Consider the following 19,925-nt stretch of genomic DNA (forward strand, 5'->3'; position numbering starts at 1 on the left):
GAAAAGGTGGATAGAGAAAAAATATTTTCTCTATCACACAATACTAGGACAAGGGGGCACTCCCTAAAGCTCATAGGTAAGAAAGGGAGGACAAATCAAGGGAAATATTTCTTCACCCAGAGGGTCGTTGGTTGATGGGATTCCCTTCCAGAAGAGATGGTGACAGCTGTCAGCCTTGATAGCTTCAAGGCAGGATTAGACAGATTCATGGATACCAAGTGTATCATAGGCAGATGTCCATGAGCCGCCTCTATGCTGGTTGAGGCAGGCAGGGTTCCCTTGAGTACCATTTGTTGGGGGTCAAGGGAAAGGGAGGGTCTTGCCTTCTCTTTCTGCTCAAGATCCCCATGGACAAGTGGTGGGCCACTGTGGGACACAGAATGCTGGACTTGATGGGCTTTGGCCTGATTCAGCAGGGCTCTTTTTATGTTCTTATGTTCTTATCTAGGCAAGAAAATGCATATATAATAGTACAGGTGGTATCTAGCTAAATAGTAGTAACTGCGAGAGGGATCTTGGAGTCCTAGTGGACAACTATTTAAATAGGAGCCAGCCGTGTGCAGCAGCTGCCAAAAAAGCCAACATAGTTCTAGGCTGCATCAACAGAGGGATAGAATCAAGATCACGTGAAGTGTTAATGCCACTTTATAAGGCCTTGGTGAGGCCACACTTGGAATCCTGCATTCAGTTTTGGTTGCTGCGATGTAAAAAGGATGTTGAGACTCTAGAAAAAGTGCAGAGAAAAGCAACAAAGATGATTAGGGGATGGGAGGCTAAAACCTATGAAGAACGGTTGCAGGAACTGGGTGTGTCTGGTTTAATGAAAAGAAGGACCAGGGGAGACACGATAGCAGCCTTCCAGTATCTCATGGGTTGCCACAAAGAAGAAGGAGTCAACCTATTCTCCAAAGCACCTGAGGATAGAACAAGAAGCAATGGGTGGAAACTAAACAAGGAGAGAAGCAACCTGGAACTAAAGAGAAATTTCTCTATAATTCGAATAATTAACCAGTGGGACAATTTGCCTACAGAAGTTTTAAGTTCTCCAACTTAAAAACTGGACGTTTTTACAAAGAGATTAGACACTAATTTGCCTGAAATTGTATGGGGCTTCCAACCTGACCAGGGGGTTGGACTATAGGACCTCCAAAGTCCCTTCCAACTCTGTTATTCTTTGGCAAAAACAGCTTGCTTTTTTCTCTAAAATGTACCTTGCCTCCAGGGTTTAAGGTTCCAGTCTCCCTTGGATCAGGAAAAGCCCTGCGGACAGATGGGGAGGGTGGGTGGGGGATCCATTAGACACAGGTTCTTGAGCAAATTATTTCAAAATCTCCCACTTAATAAACTTCAGCATTTGAAAGCCTTAACTTTCTGAATTATTTGCTTTCAGTCGCTCTGAAACAAGGTCGAATGCTGGGAAATTTCCTAAATGAAAGCCAAGCGTGTGCATGTTTGCACGAATGACAATCTCGTTATATAAAACATGGATTTTTTTTTTAAAGCCCCAAAGGGACACGTGGTTGTATTCTGGCTTGTTTTTCTTTTTTTAAAAAAAACCCAACTCAGCTGTTCAAGAGCCCCTTTAAAAGCTGCTTCCCTCCCCCTGCGTTCAAAAAAATCTAGCCTAGGGAAATTCACATTTCAATCCATCCTTGGAAAATTCGATTTCCGGTGCCAGAGGAAAAGCTCCAGGCAAAGGGGAAACTATATTTTGTGTGTGTGTGTTTTTAAAATCCCACTGTTTTTTTAAAAAATTAATTTATTTTTTTTGCAACAATTTGAGCCTCCTGGTCTTCTCTTCCCACAGGCACATTCAGGATCCGGCAAGCCAGCGGTTGACATGGAACAAACCTCCGAAAAGTGTCCTTGTGATCAAAAAGATCCGAGACGCCAGCCTTCTGCAGCCCTTCAAAGATCTCTGCATTTATCTGACCGAGGTGAGCTGGACTTCGTTCTGTTCCACCCTTTCTCTCTCTCTCTCTCTCTTGAATAAACAGAACATTGTTTAGTTTTGGTCACTGCGATGTAAAAAAGAAAAAAAAAGATCAATGTTAGAAGTGCAGTGGTATCTCTACCTACAAACACCTCTACTTACGAACTTTTCTAGATAAGAACCGGGTGTTCAAGGGTTTTTTTGCCTCTTCTCAAGAACCGTTTTCCACTTACCAACCTGAGCCTCCGAAACTGTAACCGGAAAAGGCAGGGAGAAGCCTCCGTGGGGCCTCTCTAGGAGTCTCCTGGGAGGAAACAGGGCAGGAAAAGGCAGGGAGAAGCCTCCGTGGGGCCTCTCTAGGAATCTCCTGGGGGGAAACAGAGCCGGAAAAGGCAGTGAGGAGCCTCCATGGGCCTCTAGGAATCTCCTGGGAGGAAACTGGGCTGGAAAAGGCGGGGAGAAGCCTCCATAGGGCCTCTGTAGAAATCTCCTGGGAGGAAACAGGGCCTCCATCCTCCCTGTGGTTTCCCCAATTGCACACATTATTTGCTTTTACATTGATTCCTATGGGAAAGATTGTTTCTTCTTACAAACTTTTCTACTTAAGAACCTGGTCACGGAACGAATTAAGTTTGTAAGTAGAGGTACCACTGTATAGGTTGTCCTCGACTTAACAACAGTTCGCTTAGTGATTGTTCAAAGTCACAATGCCTGCATCGACTTACATTCAAATGCTTGGCACCTGATTCGTATTTATGACCATTGACACAATTTTCTTCTCAAATGCCAAAGTGACTGGTGAAGCCAGATTCGCTTAGCGACTGTGTTGCTAATTTAAGGACAGCAGGGATCGGCTTAACAAATGTATTGAGCAATGTCTTAAAAAGGTGAACTGGGCGACTTAACACGATTTAATCCTTTCCCCAGTCTTCAAACATAAATCTCGACTGAAAAGTGACACGTCGACTGTGGGTGGGCTTTTTCAAGTGATATCTGGACTTCCTTGGGTTTTTTCCTTTTTTTGGAAAGGGGGATATAAAATTTTCTTTATTTTTTCTCCAACATACACTAAAAACAACTTGAGCAGTAAAAAAAACACAGAATCCGTGCCTAAAATAATAAATTATATTTCTTTGATACATTAAACATTGAGAGATTAAAAAATGCTAATAATGCTTTTAATATATACTTTTTATCCTCTTCTTTGCTAAATTAATTGAAATTAACTACACATGAGACATATTTCATCTACAAATAGTAATACTGTACAGTGTTCCCTCAATTTTCGCGGGGGATGCGTTCTTAGACTGCCCACGAAAGTTGAATTTCCGCGAAGTAGAGATGCGGAAGTAAATACTGTACACTATTTTTGGTTATGAAAAGTATTACAAGCCTTCCCTTAACACTTTAAACCCCTAAATTGCAATTTCCCATTCCCTTAGCAACCATTTAGATTATTAATCACCATGTTTCTTTATTAAAGTTTATTAAAAAAATATTTATTAAAGGTGGATGAAAGTTTGGTGATGACATATGATGTCATTGGGCGGGAAAAACCGTGGTATAGGGGGGGAAACCGCAAAGTATTTTTTATTAATATTTTTGAAAAACCGTGGTATAGACTTTTCGCAAAGTTCGAACCCGCGAAAATTGAGGGAACACTGTATTATAAAATCTAATCCCTTATATTTCCTTTTTTCTATCTATAATAAAACATAAATATCTTAACTCAATATCTAATTTAATCCTTTCATCTCTGTTCTAACTCCTTATCCATTGCTGCCACCAATCCTTATTTCATCATCTGTGTCTTTAATAAATTAAAATTAAATCATCATGTATTCCTTCAAAAGTAATTGGGGGGTTTTTTTCTTGAAAAATCGCCACTTCTCATCCTGGCAATTTCTTCAGAACCGAACAAGCTTTGGTTCTGGAGAAACAAAATGCCTTCAAAGAAAAAAACAACAACCCAGAAAGCCTCGTTGCCGTTTGAAAGGGATTAAATTATGTATGTATGGTTTTTTAATAATATTGTTTTTATGGCATTGTTGATTTTATCGCTATATTTTTATTGCTGTTGTATTTATGATTAATGTTCGCCCCTCTGAGTCCTTTTTGGAGTTAGTATCATATAAATGCAAATAATAAATAATAATAAAAAAGCATCTTTGGGGTGACTATGACCTGGATGACTGAGAATCTCTATAGATCTTGAGTATTTTTTTTCAATTCCCCAGTCTCCCAACCAAGAAAACAATTAACTTACAAAAGCACAAAAGTTCCTTTGTCACCCAAAATGGCGGCCAATAAAGTTTGAACCTTAATGTGGATGAACCACTCAGGTTGTTTGTGCAACCTTGTTTAAAACACATGCCCTACATCAGTGTTTCCCAACCTTGGCAACTTGAAGACATTTGGACTTCAACTCCCAGAATTCCCCAGCCAGCTGGGGAATTCTGGGAGTTGAAGTCCAAATGTCTTCAAGTTGCCAAGGTTGGGAAACACTGCCCTACATATCCTGTCATTAATAAATTGAAAAAATCTCATTTTCTAGATTCATTCGTTTAGCAGATAGAATTCTTTATAGAATTCTTTATTGACCAAATATGATTGGACACACAAGGAATTTGTCTTTGGTGCACGTGCTCTCAGCGTACATCAAAGAAAAGAGACGTTTGTTAAGTATCATGAGGTAAAAAAACACTTAATGATTGTCATAGGGTACAAATAAGCAATCAGGAACAATATTAATAAAAATCTTAAGGATAGAAGCAACAAGTTACAGTCATAAGTGGGAGGGGGTGGGTGATAGGAACGATGAGAAAAAACTAGTAATAGTGCAGTGTTGAGGGAATTATTTGTTTAGCGGAGTGATGGCGTTTGGGGGGGGAACTGTCCTTGTGTTTGTGTGTGTGTGTGTATACAGTGTTCCCTTGACTTGCGCGGGGGATGTGTTCCAAGACTGTCCGCGAAAGTCAAATTTCCGCGAAGTAGAGATGCGAAAATAATTACACTATTTTTGGCTATGAAAAGTATCACAAGCCTTCCCGTAACACTTTAAACCCCTAAATTACAATTTCCCATTCCCTTAGCAACCATTTAGATTATTACTCACCATGTTTATTTATTAAAGTTTATTTTAAAAAAAATTATTAAAGGCGGACAAAAGTTTGGCGATGACATATGTCATCGGGCAGGAAAAACCGTGGTATAGAAAAAACCCCCACTAAGTATTTTTTAATTAATATTTTTTGAAAAACTGTGGTATAGACTTTTCGCGAAGTTCGGACCCGCAAAAATCGAGGGAACATTGTATGTATATCTTGGCTGTTTAACTCCCAAAGAATTCCACATAGTTCTTTTCGACTGGCTTGTTGTCTATGGAGATTTTCCGTCATCCAGGTTGTGGTTGCTGCTTTTTCAAGAGGCAGCTGGACTTTCTGGTTTGAAGATGTTTCGCTTCTCCTCCAGGAAGCTTCTTCAGCTCTTTGGCCGGCTTGATTTAACCAGCATTGAAACAAAACTTGGCCGGCTGTGTGAACACAGCTAGCAATTCTTCGATTGATCTGATTTGGTGGAACTATTGAGGATCCCTGAGAGTTTTGTTGTTGTTGTTGACTTGTTGATGTCAATGCCACTTTCTACCTTTCCAGGTGAACAACATGCTGGTTTATGTAGAGAAGAAAATCTTAGAAGATCCAGCCATCATGAACGACGAGAGTTTTGGGTCCGTGAAGAAGCGGTTTTGCACATTCAGTGAAGGTATTTACGAACTTGCAGATTGGATCAAAAGGACTGGGACACCTCTTGCCCCATAGTAGGGATACTAGGGGTGGTCCCTAGCTTAAGACCGGTTGTTTACGACGGGCCTCTCAAAAGCTACTTGGGTCATTCTTTTTCAAAATCTTCCCCACTTGACCACCTTCAATTTCAATGAAACTTTGCACATCCCGTTTTCAGCCTCCACGCATCCTGTTTTCGGCCTTCATGCATCCCGTTTTTGGCTTCTGTGCATCTCATTTTCGGCCTTCATGCATCCCGTTTTCAGCCTCCACACAGCCTGTTTTCAGCCTCCACGCATCTTGTTTTCAGCCTCCACACCCCCCATTTTTGGCCTTCACGCACCCCGTTTTCAGCCTCCATGCACCCTGTTTTTGGCCTCCGCGCACCCCGTTTTCGACCTTCATGCATCCCGTTTTCGGCCTTCACGCATCCCGTTTTCAGCTTCTGTGCATCTCATTTTCGGCCTTCACGTATCCCGTTTTCAGCCTCCCCACAGCCCATTTTCAGCCTTCATGCACCCCGTTTTCAGCCTCCATGCACCCCGTTTTTGGTCTCCACACACCCTGTTTTTGGCCTTCATGCATCCCATTTTCGGCTTCCTTGCATCTCATTTTTGGTCTTCACGTATCCCGTTTTCAGCCTCCACACAGCCCGTTTCAGCCTTCACGCATCCCATTTTCAGCCTCCACACAGCCCGTTTTTGGCATCCACACACCCCATTTGCAGCCTCTGCACACCCAATTTTCAGCCTCCACGCATCCCATTTTCGGCCTCCACACATCCTGTTTTCGGTCTGTTCCACCACCGCTGTCTATTTCCGCCGTCTGCAATGGGCTGAAAACGGGACGCACGAAGGCCGAAAATGGTGCGCGGAGAGTCTGCGATCCCTGCAGCCCGGAACAGCTGATAGGCGGTATTCCGGGAGGCAGATCCAACTGCCAATCAGCTGCTTGTGCTAAATCCGGCTGCGCTGAAACTTACTACGTTGTTTGCTGCAAGGAGAAAAATTGCTGGGAGGCAGAGTCTGGGCAGGGCTTTGACAACTCGCACTATAAGCCACACAGACATTTCCCACTTTGGGCAGTGGGGGAAGTGCATCTTATATACCGAAAAATACGGTAATTGGAGATGAAGAATCAAAGATCTTGAAATGTTAAATTTTTTCCCCTTTTTCTGAGTAGATTATGACGACATCTCCGATCAGATAGACTTTATCATCTGCTTGGGTGGAGATGGGACGTTACTGTACGCTTCATCGCTATTTCCGGTAAGTTCACATCTCCCAACTCCCATTTCTTTACAAAGATTGGACCACTTGCGTTATCCACAGTTGTGTGTTCTGATATCTTTTTTTGACATTTCCGCCCCTCTCAGGTTTATTATGAGCTCACATTCGATATATCCCCTTTCCACCTCAGCAACAGTGATTCTCAACTTGGGGGTCCGGATCCCTTTGGAGGTCAAACGACCATTTCACGGGAGTCTCACAAGACCATGGGAAAAGTCAAATTTCCTATGGCGTTAGGAAATAAAGCTTCTATTCTGGTGCCTTGGAACCTATTTTACAATCCAACCAATCGGGCGTTTACAGTGGGGGCGTCCCTCTGACCTTCCTGCCAATCAGCTTCAAGCTCTGTTGGGAGAATTGGCACTAGACTTATGGTTGGGGATCCCCACAACATGAGGAACTGTATTAAGGTTAAGAACCACTACCTTATGAGCTCAAATACCCATTTTTTGTTATTTTTAAAAAGTAAAGAACCACATATTTATTCTATCGAGACCTTGAGAAAAAAAAGATTCCAGATTAAATAAAACACACAAAAACATTGTAGAACAAACACAAGGTCAGCACAGCTGTCTTAAATATGCAATAGAAGAGCAAACAGCCATTATTATTATTATTATTGTTGTTGTTGTTATATTATTATTATTATTATTATTATTATTATTATTATTATTATTATTATTATTATTATTTAATTCCAGCATAGTCTGTCTCCCAGTGACTCTGGGTGGTTTACAAATTCTTTAAAAAAAATATTTTTTTAAAAAAAGGGGGAATGGTACAAAAATAACCACCAAAGCAACAGTAGATAGCTCAGAAACATGTCTTAAGGACAAGTGCTTTCTGCAGATGGCTTTGCAAACTTAGCAGTTAGTGTGTATTTATTATTTATTATTATTTATTAATTTGACTTCTATGCCGCCCAATCCCGAAGGACTCAGGGCAGCTTACAACAATATAAAATAGAAGAATAAAAAGAAGTCAAATATAAAACTAAGTTATAAAACCATTAATTAAAAACCCTAATAAACATAACAAACTAACCCAACATGCATACAATTTGGCCATCGTGGTTGGTTCATGGCCCCCAGACCTGTTGGCAAAGCCAGGTCTTCATGGCCTTAGGGAAGGCCAATAGGGTGGGAGAAGTACGGACATCAGGGGGGAATTGATTCCATAGATCCGGGGCAGCCACAGAGAAGGCCCTCCCCCATGGTCCTGCCAGCATGCATTGCTTCGTCGACGGGGTCCGGAGGAGGCCAACTCTGTGGGCTCTTATAGGTCTCTGGGAGGTATATGGCAGGAGATGGTCCCGTAAATAATTTGGACCTGAGCCATGTAGGGCTTTATAGGTAATAACCAATATCCATTTGCTCTGGATTTTGCGCTTATTCCCCATCAATGCAAAATAATCCAATGTTAAGGAACGAGGACAAAAATGCTAAAGCAATGCTGTTTCCTCCTTTGCTTTAACATTCACACACCCCTCTGTTTGTTTGCTTTTTTGTCTCTGCCAACAGAGGAGCGTTCCGCCAGTCATGGCTTTCCATTTGGGGTCCCTGGGCTTCCTCACCCCCTTCAATTTTGAGAACTTTCAGTCTCAAGTCACCCAGGTCATAGAAGGTAAGTTGTTAGAGAGGGCTGCAAAATCAGTATATAAGTCTAAATGCTATTGCTAAAAAGAAAGAGGAAAACAGAAGAGAAAGAAAGAGAAAGACAGAAGGAAAATGAAAGGAAAAAAGAGAAAGAAGGGAAACAAATTCCATCTACGACAGCCATTTTGTGAGTGTGCTTTCAAAATCCCAGAGAGATCTCCTTTCAAGACTACATGATGGGCGTGGTGATACACCACACCCTGCAGCAGAAAAGTCCAAATCATTTTGTTTGAAGCCCCAGAGGTAGTTTTTGCCGTTTCAGTAAAGCTGATGTAGCCGAGCGACAGTCTTGAATTAAACCCGTTCTTCCGAATTGGCTTAGATTGGAAGCAGGTTCTGGCTCTGTTATAGAAACATAGAAACACAGAAGATTGACGGCAGAAAAAGACCTCCTGGTCCATCTAGTCTGCCTTTATACTATTTCCTGTATTTTATCTTAGGATGGATATCTGTTTATCCCAGGCATGTTTAAATTCGGTTACTGTGGCTCCTTCCTTCCTTCCTTCCTTCCTTCCTTCCTTCCTTCCTTCCTTCCTTCCTTCCTTCCTTCCTTCCTTCCTTCCTTCCTTCCGTCCGTCCTTCTTTCTCTTTCTTTCCTCCCTCCATTCCTCCTTCTTTCTCTTCCTTCCTTGCCTTCCTGCCTTCCTCCATCCTGCCAGGCATGTTTAAATTCAATGACTGTGGATTGACCAACCACGTCTGCTGGAAGTTTGTCCCAAGCATCTACTCCTCTTTCAGTCAAATAATATTTTCTCACGTTGCTTCTGATCTTTCCCCCAACTAACTTCAGATTGTGGCCCCTTGTTCTTGTGTTCACTTTCCTATTAAAAACACTTCCCTCCTGAAACTTATTTCACCCTTGAACATATTTAAATGTTTCGATCATGTCCCCCCTTTTCCCTTCCGTCCTCCAGACTATACAGATTATCCCATAAAACAGGATAGTTTTTGTTGGTTATTCGGCGTAGGTCACTCTTTTCCTTAATGAGCCTTGCCCTTTTAATCCCATCTTGTCTTTGATTCCTCCTGGCAGGCAACGCAGCCCTCGTTCTCCGAAGCCGGCTGAAGGTGAAGGTGATTAAGGAACACTGGGAGAAGAAAGCCGTCATTCAGAACGGGATCGAGGAAAACGGCGTGGTGTCTTCGGGTCTGGAAAAAGAAATGTATAAGCAAGCAACTCAGTATCTGGTGAGTATCCGTGGAGGGCTGTTTTTATTTTAATTTCATTTACAGTGGTACCTAGAAACATAGAAGATTGACGGCAGAAAAAGACCTCGTGGTCCATCTAGTCTGCCCTTATACTATTTCCTGTATTTTATCTTAGGATGGATTTATGTTTATCCCAGGCATGTTTCAATTCAGTTCCTGTGGATTGACCAACCACGTCTGCTGGAAGTTTGTCCCAAGCATCTACTACTCTTTCAGTCAAATAATATTTTCTCACGTTGCTTCTGATCTTTCCCCCAACTCACTTCAGATTGTGCCCCCTTGTTCTTGGGTTCACTTTCCTATTAAAAACACTTCCCTCCTGAACCTTCTTTAACCCCTTAACGTATTTAAATGTTTCCATCATGTCCCCGCTTTCCTTTCTGTCCTCCAAACTATACAGATTGAGTTCATGGTCTTTTATGCTTAAGACCTTCCTCCATTTTTGTAGCCCGTCTTTGGACCTGTTCAATTTGACTTCTACTTAAGAACTTTTCTAGATAAGAACCAGGTATTCAAGATTTTTTTGCCTCTTCTCAAGAACCATTTTCTACTTAAGAGCCCGAGTCAGAAAAATTTCACAGGAAATTTGAGAGCGGCACGAAGGCCCAGCCAGTTTCCTGCCATTCCCCCTGGGTTTCTCTCTCTGGTGCAGTGTATGGATGGCAGCTTCGCACCGGGTGTATTGGAGGCGCGTGCTCCTCCTCGCTGCCTCAGAGTCCCTCTTTTTTTTTTTTAAAGCCTTAAAGTTTTGGATTTTTTTGATTCCCCTCACCTCACCTTCTTCCCTTGGCAACGGCTGTCCTCCTCCTCCTCCTCTTCTTCCTCCTCCTCCCACCCAAATTCCGAGCTTTTATTTCTTTCCTAATGGGTTTGCACACATTATTTGCTTTTACATTGATTCCTATGGGAAAAATTACTTCTTCTTAAGAACGTTTCTACTTAAGAACCTGGTCACGGAACGAATTAAGTTTTTAAGTAGAGGTACCACTGTCTTTTATTATCTTTATGATGGTGTTTCGTTTGTAACATCCTTTTCCTCCTGGTTCAGGTCTTGAATGAAGTGGTGGTGGACCGAGGCCCTTCCTCTTACCTTTCCAACGTGGATGTCTTCCTAGATGGTCACCTTATCACCACTGTGCAAGGCGATGGTAAGCCCGCAGGGCTGGTGGGTCGCTGTGTTCTGACCCAGTTCCCCAAACACGATGAACCCTCTGAAGTGAGCTCCCAAGATTCCCTTATTAGGAGCGCTGTCGGCCCCGGAAAAAAATTCTCTTTTATCACAAGGCTAACAAGTCTGTCTGGCCAGGAGATGAGTAGTTGTCGGCCACCTCTGCTCATCTCTGCCCCCTGCCTTTGATCCCCAGGGGCTTCGCTAGCAGCAGTGGCCCTTCCTTCCCAAGGACTGGCCCATAGATTTCCCCTGCTCCCCCCTCCTCTGCCTTCTGTGCATTGGTGAATCAGGCACAGGACACAGCTGTTCCTCCTCCTCTTCCTCATCAGCCACCTCCGGACCTGGGGGATGCGGACTCTCCATCTGAGGGCTGTCGGACGGCCCAGGCTCTGGCTCTCTCTCTCTCTCTCTCTCTCTCTCTCCCTTTCTCTCTCTCATCTCCATCTCTCTCTCTCCCCCTCTCTTTCTCCCTATCTCTCTCTCCTTATCTCCCCCTCTCTCCCTCTCTCTTCCCTATCTCTCTTCCCCATCTCTCCACCTTTCTTTCTCCCCCCTCTCTATCTCCCCCCTCTCCCCAGGTCTCTCCCTCTCTCCTCCCTCTCCCCCTTTCTTGCACCCTCTATCTCTATCTCCCGCTCTCTCCCTTTCTCTCCCACCCACCTCTCTCCCCCCTTTCTCTCCATCTCTCTCTACCCTTTCCCCGCTCTTTCCCTTTCTTGTCTTCCTCCCTCTCTCTCTCCCCCTCTCTCCCCTCTCTATATCCCTGTCTCTCTCTCCCCCCTCTCTATCTCCCTCTCTCCCCCTCTTTCTCCCTCCCGTCTCTCTCTCTGTCCTCTCCTCCATCTCTCTTTAACTCCCCATCTCTCTCCTTCTCCCTCTCTCTATCTCTCCCCCCTCTCCCCCGCCCTTTCTCTCCCCATCTCTACCCCCACCCGCACACACATACACTCTCTGTCAGCTACGTCCCCTCTTCCCCCTTGCAGCTCTGAGGTTCCCTTGAGGCTGAAGCTGTCTCTCCCCCCCCCCTCTGATTTGGCCACAGCACACTAGTCGCCCTTCCCCGTTGTCCTTATGCTAAACGGTGCTCATTTCTTCCCACTAGGCGTCATTGTTTCCACGCCGACGGGCAGCACGGCGTACGCGGCCGCTGCGGGTGCCTCAATGATCCATCCGAATGTGCCCGCCATCATGATCACCCCCATCTGCCCTCATTCCCTCTCCTTCCGGCCCATCGTCGTCCCAGCTGGAGTGGACCTGAAGGTAGGTTGCCTTCGTTTTGGTTGCTTTAACAGAGAAACCCGGTTGTGGCAAAGCTGGTTTGAGCAGGGAGACCCAACTTCTGCGCTCAGCCACAGGGGACCTTGGGGTTTGTCTTTGAGCCCGTTCGAATGACTCTTTCACAGGGGATCGCCTAAGACGGTGGGAAAAGACTATACTGGCCCCTTGGAACATAATTTTTACAATCTGACCAATCAGGCATTGACAGTGGGCGTGTCCCTCTGACCTTTCTGCCAATCAGCTTCAAGCTCTGTTGGGAGAATTGTTGCTTGACTTGTGGTTGGCGGTCACCACAACATGAGGAACTGTATTAAGGGTTCGCAGCATTAGAAAGGTTGAGAACCACTTAATGGATGTCTGCAAAAAGTCATTAAATGAGGCATGGCCCCCTGCTTAATGATCCTGAATGGCTTACAACCAAAATAACGGGCTTAATTACAGGTGTAAATTTGCTGCCTTGGCCTTCAGTCCCTTAAACCACGAATGAGTCGCCTTCCTCTCTCACATTAAACCACAAGACTAAGCGCACAAGTCACCAACTGTGAAAGAGCCAACAGCTGATCTGATTCAGACTAAACCTACCTTTTGGGCTGTAGCTGGTTAGATGAAGGAGATTATTTTGCAGTCCTAACCCCAGTGAACAATTTATCTTTTACATAAGCAATGGAAGCATTAGCAACAGGAGCCACGATGGCTCAGTGGTTAGAGTGCAGCACTGCAGGCTCCTTCTGCTGTCTGCTGGCTGCCTGCGATTTGGCAGTTTGAATGTAACCAGGCTCAAGGTTGACTCAGCCTTCCATCCTTCCGAGGTGGGTGAAATGAGGACCCAGATTGTTGGGGGCAATAGGCTTTCCTTCCTTCCTTCCTTCCTTCCTTCCTTCCTTCCTTCCTTCCTTCCTTCCTTCCTTCCTTCCTTCCTTCCTTCCTTCCTTCCTTCCTTCCTCCCTCCCTCCCTCCCTCCCTCCCTCCCTCCCTCCCTCCCTCCCCTCCCCTCCCCTCCCCTCCCTCCCTCCCAGTGGTCAGAATGCAGTATTGCAGGCTGACTCTGCACACTGCCAGCAGTTCAATCCGGGTTGTCAGCCTTCCATTCTTCCGGGGCGGATTAAAATGATGACCCATATTATCGGGGGGGCAACAGGGCTGACTCTGTATACCACTTAGAGAGGCCTGTAAAAGTGATATGTAAAGTCTTAAATCCTATTGCTATTCAGCCTCCATTTCGGCATTTCTTCCCCCGTCAGACAGGAAGATTATAGCCGATGTACAGGGTGTCCTAAACAGTATTTCAGTCCCACAAAGCAAAAAAAAAAAAAAGGAAAGCCAAGTCAGGGAAAGCAATTACCAGCTTTATTCCGAAGGGTTGCAATCTCTTAGCCTTATGGTCAGCAGTTTTTGTCTGTTGTTTTGAAGGGGTGAATCATGATTGGCTCTGGCCCCACCCGAAAGAACCCTGCTGGCGCGATTTAATGAATCTCACACAACCCTTCTTGTTTTTAAATTGCTAATAACATACTATCGAGAAATTTCTGGATACAGGTAGTCCTCGACTTAATAACTACAGCGGTAAACATAGAAACATAGAAGACTGACGGCAGAAAAAGACCTCATAGTCCATCTAGTCTGCCCTTATACTATTTCCTGTATTTTATCTTACAATGGATCTATGTTTATCCCAGACATGTTTAAATTCAGTTACTGTGGATTTACCAACCACATCTGCTGGAAGTTTGTTCCAAGGATCTACTACTATTTCAGTAAAATAATATTTTCTCATGTTGCCTTTGATCATTCCCCCAACTAACTTCAGATTGTGTCCCCTTGTTCTTGTGTTCACTTTCCTATTAAAAACACTTCCCTCCTGAACCTTCTTTAACCCTTTAACATATTTAAATGTTTCGATCATGTCCCCCCTTTTCCTTCTGTCCTCCAGACTATACAGATTGAGTTCATTAAGTCTTTCCTGATACGTTTTATACTTCAGACCTTCCACCATTCTTGTAGCCCGTCTTTGGACCCGTTCAATTTTGTCAATATCTTTTTGTAGGTGAGGTCTCCAGAACTGAACACAGTACTCCAAATGTGGTCTCACCAGCGCTCTATATAAGGGGATCACAATCTCCCTCTTCCTGCTTGTTATACCTCTAGCTATGCAGCCAAGCATCCTACTTGCCTTTCCTACCGCCCGACCACACTGCTCACCCATTTTGAGACTGTCAGAAATCACTACCCCTAAATCCTTCTCTTCTGAAGTTTTTGCTAACACAGAACTGCCAATGCAATACTCAGATTGAGGATTCCTTTTCCCCAAGTGCATTATTTTACATTTGGAAACATTATACAGCAGTTTCCATTGCTTTGACCATTTATCTAGTAAAGCTAAATCATTTATCATATTACAGACGCCTCCAGGAATATCAACCCTATTGCACACTTTAGAGTCATCGGCAAATAGGCAAACCTTCCCTACTAAACCTTCCCCTATGTCACTCACAAACATATTAAAAAGAATAGGACCCAGAACAGACCCTTGTAGCACACCGCTTGTAACCTGTCTCTGCTCAGAATACTCGCCATTAACAATAACTCTCTGATGTCTATGCTTCAGCCAGCTTGAAATCCACTGAACTATCCAGGGATTAAGTCCTATCTTCACTAATTTTTCTATCAGCTCTTTATGTGGAACCGTATCAAAGGCTTTGCTGAAGTCCAGATAGGCACTATCCACGGCACCACCTTGATCCAACCCCTTTGTGACATAGTCAAAGAAATCAATGATATTAGTCTGATATGATTTGCCTTGAGTAAAGCCATGCTGATTTGGGTCCAATAAGTTATTGTTTTTTAAGTGCTGATTCATCCTCTTTTTGAGTAGAGTCTCCATCATTTTAACTATAACTGATGTCAAGCTAACTGGCCTGTAGTTACTAGCTTCTTCTCTACTACCCTTCTTGTGGATAGGCACAACACTGGCCATTTTCCAATCCTCAGGAACAGGGATTGGTTAAACAAATCAGTCAGGGGTGTAGCAATGACAGATCTGAGTTCTTTAAGAACTCTGGGGTGGATGCCATCTGGACCCATTGCCTTATTTATCTTTAATCGTCTACTTATGAACTTAATTCGTTCCGTGACCAGGTTCTTAAGTAGAAAAGTTTGTAAGAAGAAGCAATTTTCCCATAGGAATCAATGTAAAAGCAAATAATGCGTGCGATTGGGGAAACCACAGGGAGGGTGGAGGCCCCGTTTCCTCCCAGGAGATTCCTAGAGAGGCCCCACGGAGGCTTCTCCCCGCCTTTTCTGGCCCTGTTTCCTCCCAGGAGATTCCTAGAGAGGCCCCACGGAGGCTTCTCCTCACCTTTTCTGGCCCTGTTTCCTCCCAGGAGATTCCTAGAGAGGCCCCACAGAGGCTTCTCCCCGCCTTTTCTGGCCCTATTTCCTCCCAGGAAATTCCTAGAGAGGCCCCACGGAGGCTTTTGTCTGGAAAACTTAAGCACCATGGTTAATATATCCCCATCTTGTCCAGGTGCTCTTCTTTCTCTCAAAAAATACTTTCCCATCACAGAATCCAAACTTTGGAAAGCTTTGGACTCACGTGCCTTTTTTTCTCCCTTTCTCTCTCTCCCAAATCCTAGATCATGCTGTCTCCAGATGCCAGGAACACCGCGTGGGTTTCGTTTGACGGGCGGAAGAGGCAGGAAATCTGCCACGGGGACAGGTGAGGGTGTCGTTCAGGGTGAACCATGATTGGGCCGAAAAAGGGGCTTTTATTTCCCCCCAATCAAGATCGTCCAAAAATGCAGGGGTACAAATGGAACAAGGCTTGGCATTCAAAATTGATTCTTTGGCCTTAGAGAAGAGCTGCCACTCGGGTTTCAACCCCAAACACCTGTTCAGTTCGAAGCAGTGCAAATATTTGGGGGAGACCAGAAGGTTTGGGCTGACAAGTTTTCAGCTGGATTTGTCTTAACTTAAGCTGTCCTTCTCGGCTTCCTTCCCTAGCATCAGCATCACAACGTCCTGCTACCCGCTCCCTTCGATCTGCTTCCAAGATCCCGTCAGCGACTGGTTCGAAAGCCTGGCCGAGTGTTTACACTGGAACGTCAGAAAGAAGCAGAATCATTTTGCTATCGACGAGGAGGAAGAATTTTGAGTGTCGGGTATGCATCGGAAGGAGAGAGAACAAAATGGATATATATATTATATATTATATTATATATAAGTATTTGAAGCCAGTAGCTGTTGGAAGTAAACCCACGTACTTCCCCCTTATCCATATAGATACAGATTTATAAATGGATATGTGTACATATATACAGTGGTACCTCATGATACGAACTTAATTGGTTCCAGGAGGAGGTTCGTAAGGTGAAAAGTTCATAAGACTAAACAATGTTTCCCATAGGAATCAATGTAAAGGCAAATAATGCGTGCAAATCCTTCAGGAAAATCGCAAACTTTAGAAGGGAGGCGAACAGAGGGCAGGGAGGAGCAGCTAAAGGGGGCGGTTGGAAGAAGCAAGGCTAGGCTAAAGGGTGAGTGGGAAGGAAGAAAGGCAAGGGGGGCGCCCCTCCCTTTTCTTTCTTCAAAAGACACCCTTTCAGTCCCTCTGCAAGCACACTGTTCTCCTACTTTTTTAAATGCAGTCTTTCCCCCTCCAAGCCGCCCCTCCCTTTCCTTTCTTCAAAAAAGGGGGAAAAAAGAAACCCCTTCATCCCAGCAGCAGCGGCTTGGGTTCGTAAGGTGAAAATAGTTCGGAAGAAGAGGCAAAAAAATCTTAAACACCGGGTTCGTATCTTGAAAAGTTCGTTAGAAGAGGCGTTCGTAAGATGAGGTACCACTGTAGATAGATAGATATAGATATGTAGATATGGATATGTAAATATGGATATATTATATGGATATATAGATATAGATATAAGTAGATAGATGGAGAGGGAGGGAGGGAGAGATGAGACAGATAAGAGACAGATAATAGATGATATGGATGGATGGATAGATGGATGGATGAATGGACGGATAGATGAGATAGATAAGAGAGAGAGATAATAGATGATATGGATGGATGGATAGATGAGATAGATAAGAGAGACAGATAATAGATGATATGGATGGATAGATGAGATAGACAGATGAAAGAGACAGATGGATGAGATAGATAGATAGATAGATAGATAGATAGATAGAGATATTCATACACACAGAAATTGATTATATATGGATTATCTATCTGTTTCTGTCTATCTTGCTAGCTAGCTAGCTATATAGTTATAGATATTGATATAAAAAGGTAGCAGTGTACCTGAATTCTATCTGTTCTGTAGATGACCAGCTATCCCGTTAGTTTCCTGCCTTGATAAGGAACCTTGGAGACAAGAGGGACAAGCCCAACATTGGCTTCCCTGGGCCACAGAAAGAAAACATCCTTTTTCCCCCTTTTGTTGTTTCAGCGAGCCCCTTTTTTCTACCTGTCTTGTGTGATCCGTCTGTCCGTGAAGAGGGACCAAGGCAAGCTGGACTCCTGGTTTTCAACCCGCTTTTTTGGCATATTCTTCCAAAGTAGTTTTTCTTCGGTTTCTTTCGGATGTTTAAAAACAAACAAACAAGCAGTTGAAGCTTGTAGGGACGGGCGACGTTTTGGCCTTCCCTTTGAATGGGCGTTTTGCGCGAAGGACCCTCCATTGCTCTCGTTGCGAATCCTCGGCGCCTGAAATAATCCCGCCGCGCCTTTTCTGCTCCTTCAAGACTTTCCTTACAGACTTGACACGGGCTAAGCGTCGACGTTGAAAAGACAAAAAACAGCACCGCAGGGGGAGCAGAAATCCTGATTTCACACAGCTCTCCGTGGACGGTCCTATGAAATTCTGCCAGATACGGAAGCCGGCTGATAAAACTCCTGTACCTGTTGCACCTTTCTTTTCTAGAGAATCCAGCTCTGGGCGAGCTGTTTTCTTTCTGGATCGCTCGGTGGCTGGCGTCCTTTGAGGCACGGCTGCCTTCAGTGGCTTTTGAGCCCTACAAGGAGTTTGACGTTGTTGCTGATGGAATGGAGGATACGGGGATTTCTCCGAGTTCAAACCACTGCAAGAATATTGGGGCTGAAATTGGGAGGGGAGGGAGAGAAAATCCTTTGTTGTTTTTCATTTGTCTTCAAAATACCGTGTGTCCTTTTTGTTTTGTTTTGTTATAATATCTTCTCTTGTTGTTGCCTAAGTTTGTATTCTCGCGAATACGGGGAGAAAGAGAAAAGAGATGGCTTTTACAAAGATTAATAAAGGGGATTTTTTCAGGAACGGAGAACCTCCAGGCTAAAATGCTTTTTTTAAAAAAAAAATTCTCCACCCCTTAACCCATATTCTGTTTTTGTTTTGGATGTCCCAGCATGGGATAAAGACTGAGGTCTTTCATAGAAACATAGAAGATTGAAGGCAGAAAAAGACCATGTAGTCTGCCCTTACACTATTTCCTGTATTTTATCTTGGGATGGATGGATGTTTATCCCAGGCATTTTTAAATTCAGTTACTGTGGATTTATCAACCATGTCTGCTAGACATTTGTTCAAAGCATCTACTACTCTTTCAGTCAAATAATATTTTCTCACATTGCTTCTGATCTTCCCCCCAACTAACCTCAGATTGTGCCCCCTTATTCTTGCGTTCACTTTCCTATTAAAAACATTTCCCTCTAAACCTTATTTAACTCTTTAACATATTTAAATGTTTCGGTCATGTCCCCCCCTTTCCCTTCAGTCCTCGAGACTCTACAGATTGAGTTCATTAAGTCCTTCCTGATCAGTTACACCTTCCACCATTTTTGTAGCCCGTCCTTGATCAATATCTTTTTGTAGGTGAGGCCTCCGGAGCTGAGCACAGTATATTCCAAATGGGGTCTCACCAACGCTCTATACAGCAGGATCACAATCTCCCTCTTCCTGCTTGTTATACCTCTAGCTATGCAGCCAAGCATTCTACTTGCTTTCCCTACCGCCGGACCGCACTGTTCACCCATTTTGAGACTGTCAGAAATCGCTACCTCTAAATCCTTCTCTTCTGAAGTTTTTGCTAATACAGAACTGCCAATACAATATTCAGATTGAGGATTCCTTTTCCCCAAGTGCATTATTTTACATTTGGAAACATTCAACTGCAGTTTATTGCTTTCATTCTGGATGTCCCAGGATGGGATAAAGACTGAACTCATTCCTCCAGTTCCAGAAAATTGATCAGTGGAACTCTTGATTTAGAAAAGTGGGCACATATTTTGTTTTTTAACAATCCCTAAATCCCTGGAAATGCAAAGCTGAGAAGTTGCGAAGGCTTTTCGACAGTCTGGGTTTCTTTTTTGACCTCGTTTTGAAGGTAGGAATCTTAAGTGATTTTTATTTTTTAAATGGGGTAGCTGCCTGCTCTCATTATCACTCTGCCTGGTGGAAATAAAACCGCAGAATTGTTTAGAATTGTTCTTTTTTCAATTTGTCTCACTATCGACTTCATTCAGGCAATCTAAATTTTGACAGATAAGAAAGCTTTGTAATCCGCACCCCATAGAAATCTACTAAGATTTGATCAACCCTTGTGTGAAAATGTCTCTGATTTTTTTCCTATTTTTTT

General features: G+C 43.7%; 1 protein-coding gene across 6 annotated transcripts in view; it reads left to right on the forward strand.

Annotated features, from left to right (window-relative positions):
* The window catches only part of NADK (NAD kinase), a 68,116-nt gene extending 49,502 nt beyond the window's left edge, over positions 1-18,614 (forward strand). For 2 of the 6 annotated variants that reach the window (XM_070759132.1, XM_070759134.1), the window contains 10 exons: positions 1,808-1,937; positions 5,587-5,695; positions 6,898-6,983; positions 8,525-8,627; positions 9,693-9,847; positions 10,917-11,016; positions 12,142-12,299; positions 15,950-16,032; positions 16,317-16,474; positions 17,639-18,614. In XM_070759132.1, coding sequence (XP_070615233.1) covers positions 1,808-1,937; positions 5,587-5,695; positions 6,898-6,983; positions 8,525-8,627; positions 9,693-9,847; positions 10,917-11,016; positions 12,142-12,299; positions 15,950-16,032; positions 16,317-16,467 — 1,075 coding nt within the window. In that variant the 3' untranslated portion in view covers positions 16,468-16,474; positions 17,639-18,614. Of the gene's footprint in view, positions 1-1,807; positions 1,938-5,586; positions 5,696-6,897; positions 6,984-8,524; positions 8,628-9,692; positions 9,848-10,916; positions 11,017-12,141; positions 12,300-15,949; positions 16,033-16,316; positions 16,636-17,160 lie in introns of all 6 variants that reach the window. The other 4 variants (XM_070759131.1, XM_070759133.1, XR_011559716.1 and 1 more) reach the window with 3 other exon arrangements.
* Positions 18,615-19,925: the final 1,311 nt, after the last annotated feature.

This window comes from Erythrolamprus reginae, chromosome 8, assembly GCF_031021105.1.
Source record: "Erythrolamprus reginae isolate rEryReg1 chromosome 8, rEryReg1.hap1, whole genome shotgun sequence".
Classification (NCBI taxonomy): Eukaryota; Metazoa; Chordata; class Lepidosauria; order Squamata; family Dipsadidae; genus Erythrolamprus; species Erythrolamprus reginae.